Source organism: Simochromis diagramma, unplaced genomic scaffold, assembly GCF_900408965.1.
Source record: "Simochromis diagramma unplaced genomic scaffold, fSimDia1.1 OVJJ01000176.1, whole genome shotgun sequence".
In the NCBI taxonomy this organism is placed as follows: Eukaryota; Metazoa; Chordata; class Actinopteri; order Cichliformes; family Cichlidae; genus Simochromis; species Simochromis diagramma.
In genome coordinates, this window is record NW_024386892.1 from 8,292,784 (window position 1) to 8,298,475 (window position 5,692).

The 5,692-nt window shown below is 42.3% G+C and overlaps 1 protein-coding gene across 1 annotated transcript; it reads left to right on the top strand.

The window, feature by feature from the left end:
* Positions 1–619: 619 nt before the first annotated feature.
* Positions 620–2,113, top strand: c1ql2 (complement component 1, q subcomponent-like 2). The gene is made up of 2 exons (XM_040034185.1): positions 620–1,424; positions 1,663–2,113. The coding sequence occupies exons 1-2, from the start codon at positions 843–845 to the stop codon at positions 1,840–1,842; spliced, it is 762 nt and encodes a 253-aa protein (XP_039890119.1). The 5' UTR covers positions 620–842; the 3' UTR covers positions 1,843–2,113.
* Positions 2,114–5,692: the final 3,579 nt, after the last annotated feature.

Below are 5,692 nucleotides of genomic sequence, written 5' to 3' on the forward strand. Positions count from 1 at the left end.
AAGCGCAGTGTTCAATTTGCTGTGGTCTGGTAGGGGAGCAGTATTGGAGCTGGTGACACCAACAGAATGAATAAGCTGAGAAGGAAGGTTCCGTCTGTGACTGGCTGTGAACTGGATACTTCTGAAGCAGTCAATTTGTTTTATTCTGTTTCACCATTAGTCAAAAAACAAATGGTCTTTTTTTCTCAAACACAGAGACTGAAGTTGTGACTACACTGAACTGTTCATCTGAAACTATTTATTCGACCCTTCTTCTCAAAGACAAAATCCATCTTTAAGGTAATTTCCTCGAATTTACGGAGAAAAAATGGGAAATGTGCCACGGTCTCCTGGGGATTCAAAGTGTCAATAATACGTCCTGATTCCTTCCGCTGAGAATTATGCAAAGGGATTTATAATTCATAAATAAAGATGACATGATTATTGCTGCCGCCTTAACGCAACAGGCTTTGCCCTCAACTTGCTGCGTCAACAGCTCCCGACTCCCCTCTCACTTTTGGGGGGGGAACGAACAAAACCTGCTGCAAGTGTCTTCTCGCTCCGAGATGCCATCTAGCTACGCCAAAACGAATATGTCAGCTGCGCAAAGTCAAGTGACAGCGGCACCGCGCTGAACGCTGCAGGCTGAAGAGGGCTCAGGGTGGCGTTGCGTTTGCTGTCCTCTCTTCTCCCTCTCTCTTTATGTTATCGTGGGACTGAGTGACTCGTTTAGGTCCGCTTTCTTTTCAAGTGAGCTTTTACTACCTTCCATAATTACGTCCCAAAGCAAAACGGACTTTATAGCGCTTGCTTCTCGGACTCTCCAGAGGAAGAGACTCATCGCCGCTGTGGTTGGAATCGTCATGGTTTTGACTCTCCTTATCGTGATTCCCCTGTTAGTCCAAACCTCTAAGACCGATGCGCACTACGAGATGATGGGCACCTGTCGGATGATCTGTGACCCGTACAACCCCAAACCTAGCACCGCGGCTTTGGAGGTCATGCAGGACCTGAGCGCCATTCCATCCCCCAGCTTTGTTCAAGGAGCTAAGGGCGAGCCAGGTCGGTCGGGGAAACCGGGGCCGAGGGGACCGCCTGGCGAACCGGGACCACCGGGTCCGAGGGGGCCACCAGGGGATAGAGGATATTTTGGAAAGCTCGGGTATTCCGGAGTAGAGGGCACAGCGCGGACTGAGACTGCTGGAGAATTGGGCACGGCTATCGGCGGGGCAAAGATAGCGTTTTATGTGGGACTGAAAAATCCTCACGAGGGATACGAAGTGCTGCGCTTCGACGACGTTGTCACGAACCTGGGGAACCACTATGACCCGACGACCGGCAAGTTTACATGCCAGGTGTCCGGGATTTATTACTTCACCTATCATGTGCTGATGCGCGGAGGGGACGGGACAAGCATGTGGGCAGACTTGTGTAAAAACGGGCAGGTAAATACCCAATTGTTTGTTAAAAACCCGTGCTTTGTAAGCACAAATGTAAACTCTTAGTGATTGTTTATTGCATGAATGGACTTCACAACGGAGCTGTGGTGCGCAATTACGCACTCTCATTTCAAGTCAAGAGTCTAGTGAGGAACTATGTTCTGTATTCTGAATGGGTTCTCGCTTTAGCTTAACCTGTCATGATTTGAGTAATGCTAATTATCTCCAATTATCTTTCATGCAGGTCCGGGCCAGTGCTATAGCGCAGGATGCAGACCAGAACTACGACTATGCCAGTAACAGCGTCGTCCTACATCTTGATTCCGGGGACGAGATTTATGTAAAGCTGGACGGCGGAAAAGCGCACGGTGGAAACAACAACAAATACAGCACGTTTTCAGGTTTCCTTCTGTACCCGGACTAATTTGGGAACGTCTACCCACTCCAACAGGCCGTGCGAGAGAAAAAAGCCTCTAAACACAGCTCATCAAACTGATGGAAGAAAGCTGCCACCCAACAACAAAACCCTTGTCATTGTACTCAATTTTAAAAATCTAACTTTCTTCAAAGGATATGGATTTTTCTTCTTATTTAAATTCTAGGAGTTCCCTTTTAAAACACGGGTGCTAATTATTTTTCCGTATCCTTTCCAGTGCATAGGAACCCCTTTGAAACACATTTCTGCTGGAGAAAGAAGTGAAATGAGTATAATACAAGATTCAGCAAATTATATATATATATATATATATATATATATATATATATATATATATATATATATATATATATATATATATATATATATTAGGAACAAAGACTCTGTGTGTGTGTTTATAAGTGTGTGTTTACAGTGCAGATATTTAAACAATCAAACTGTGTGGATTTTGTGCATCACCGTGTCTATGGCTCCACTGTTGATGAGCCCCCCATCCCCTATACAGAAGACATTAATGCGTGAAGCAGTGCTAATTTATGGATATATAGTCTATTCAGATGTATGTTTTTATGTATTTATCTATTCAAGAAGAAATTACTAATATAAGCTGTAATTAACTGTCCATCTGTTGTTGCACGAATGTGTCAAGATTGCTTCACATTCCAGTATAAGTGTTGGTCAGTAATTTCAATAAAAGATTGTTTTCTATGATGGTATGGAGGGTTGTGACTGTCAGTATAATAACAGCATATTGTAGACATAGTGGAACCCCTGTGAGCAGGTGAAATGTAATAAATACATAAGAAAAGTAGGTATATACAAATATATCAGAAATATATTGGAAACAAGACGTTAATGGTGCGTATGATGAATTCCTTAGAACAAGGGCAGGCAACCTTTCTGATGATGAGTGCCATCTAAAATTTCCTCAGAAGTCAATGTGCTCTATATGAACAGTTACACACTATATAGAACAACTTTATAGAATTATATTTGTTCGCAGATGTTTGCATCTGTCAGAAAATAGTTTTCAGCTATTTTGAAACAAAAACAGACTTTTTATCCATAACAGCAAGTGAACTGTACAACAGAAAATACAAATGCTATTTATGGTCTCCTCACACCAATGATAAGAAAAATAAACTGAGCCAATATGGCATGTTTGTTAATACAGAGACACACATGTTAATGTGATCTCTGGGCTCCCACTCAGAGACACAGGTCTCCGAGTGTCCAGCATTCAGAGGGTTACCTGAGGACACTCATGTGAGAGAAAATCTGCTCACACAGACATGTAGAGCCAAGTACTGTCAATAAGGCCTCTGCAATGTTCTGAAGACAGTTAAACCTGTCAGGTAGTGACGTCCAGCAGGTGAAAATGCAGCTCCATGAACACGCACAGCTGTGGATTCCAGCTGCGTCTGTAGTTCTGCAAACTTTGACCCCCACAGAGTCGAGCTTTTCAGTTCAATCAGCTGTATTTTGATGTCCTCTGTGTCCAGCCAGTTAATGCGAGACAAACCAGCTGTTCATTAAAGCTTCTGGTTTGATCAGAAAAGAAAAAAATTTCAACATTGCTTGAAAAAACTGCCAGCTAGCAACGTCCCTCTCATCAGTAGGCAAAGTTATTTTTAGCCAATTACAAGTTGAATCTGGTAGTTGGGGTTGTTAGCTAAGATCCCGCCATTAAGAAGCGGCACAACTAATGTGTCTATGCGAGCTGATTTGCTATGTGCACCGCTGCCCCGCCCATTCATTTTTTTAATGCACCTGCTCAGATTAACTCACTGCGTGTCCTGCCCAGGGCTGGACTGGGACACAAAATCGGCATTTTGACAAGAGACCGGCCCACCAGGTATTATAGGAAAAGCCATAAAGCCTTTGAATGAAAACAAACGCTGTTGTGACAGTGATGTACGCTGTCTTGTTGGTATATATCTATGATTTCTATACATTTTACGTCCGATAAAAACTTTTAAAGTCTTGCAAGTTAAAAAGTTGTAAGATTCAGAAACTTATTTATTAAAAACTAGACATTTTAAATGAGAAAAGTATTTCTTTGTGCCCCTTTGCCTGGCAAAACTTTGGTAGACCCGCCCCTTCACAGTTACTGTTACGGCCAGCGGGGGCAGACGTGTGGAGAGTGTGTGTGGTGGACCCAGGCGCGAACACAGGCGAGGAGACGGGAGTGAACTTAAACTGAAAGCGAGCCTTTATTTGGGCTGATGCAGAAGGGAGTAGACAAAACATAACAGGGACAGAGACTGCAACTAACCAAAAACCTAAACTGGAAAAACACTAACCTGACTGAAAGGAATAACTATGATCACTGTGAACAGAATGCTGTGCAGATGCATGGAAACTGTGAACCAAGTGGCGTGATGAAACAGACATGAACATGACCTGCACAGAACCTCATCGTGCGGCTGCATGAAAAACACTTAACTTGACCAGAGGGGCGGTACACAGACGACGCGACAACGAACAAAGGAAGACTGAGGACTTAAATACACACATGAGGTGATCAAGGGGAAGTGGAGACACATGAGAACACAGCTGACTCCAATGAAACATAATGACAATACAGGGGAGAGTAACACCAACTACAATGAACAAAGAACACCAGACTCTTACAAAATAAAACAGGAAACACGGAGACATAGACATGGAGATAAAACATGACATGAATTTAACCGCATAGACATGAAACGTGGACGCAGGAACCAGGGAGACTGAGTACAGGCGGAGATGACAGAAATAACTAAGAAATAAGGTCTGAACAGCAACCTAGGATTTAACTAGATTGAAAATGAATACAAAAAATACATAAAACTCAAACACTGGGTCACGTGACAGTTACCTGCAAAAGTTACATGTTTTAATTAAATCTAAGCAAAATGAAACATTTTTGATATGTGCAGTTATTTAAATTTTGTTTGGGGTAAATTAAGCAATAGTTTGTTGAGCAGATTTAACAAAATTGTATGAGTGCCATGAAACATGAAGAAATCTAATAGATTTAACTGATGAAAACATTTGCATTTCAATCATTCTACACTTCAGCCCGTAGTCCTTGTGCCACGTGCAGGACGCACAGGCTTCAGCAGTGGATGACCTCCACTTAATTTGTTCAAAAATACGACACGTTTTAAACAATAACATATAGCAGTTAAAGTTCTAAACAGTATGATACGTCAAAAATAGATTAATAATGACCACTGTAATGTCAGTATCGTATTTTTACACAAAATAGCACGAAGTGGACTGCTAGCATAAGGTCACTTTGTGATGGATGATTGTATTAAATTAAACTACTAGTTTTGAAATTGAAGCAGCAGAAAATGACCAAGTTGGCCCTACTTAATCTAACTTAACTCTGCCCTTTTATATTTTATTCTAGGTTGAACAAGATAGAGCTCCATGTAATCACTGTTGGCCAAATGGAGAAGTTGGTTCTTCCATCAGGATCCCACCAACAGTAGAGGAGCTGCAAAGTGTTGTGAAGGATACCTTTGGGATTTCAAACGACTTCAGTCTTCAGTATTTTGATCCAGAATTTCAGGACGACTTCACTATTCACAGAAGTGACCAGATAAGAGACAAAGACACTGTGAAGGTTGTTGGCATCACCCTGGTCATCCTGCCAGTTTTCGGCAGCCCCTCTGATCAACTGTCAACTGACTATGACTCATCATCCAATCCAGTTGTGTCCAATGCAGACTCTGCTGCAACCACATCTTCTCAGGACACCATTATTCTCAAAAGGCAGAAGTTCACAGAACGTTGTGAGCCCTGGCTGAAGCTGTTCCCCATTCCACAGCCTGCATATGAAACTGAA

Bases quoted from the DNA above. Each gene is read 5' to 3' on its own strand.
- c1ql2 (XM_040034185.1), top strand. From the start codon at position 843: ATGGTTTTGACTCTCCTTATCGTGATTCCCCTGTTAGTCCAAACCTCT. The intron at 1,425-1,662 runs GTAAATACCCAA...TCTTTCATGCAG, and splicing joins ACTTGTGTAAAAACGGGCAG to GTCCGGGCCAGTGCTATAGC.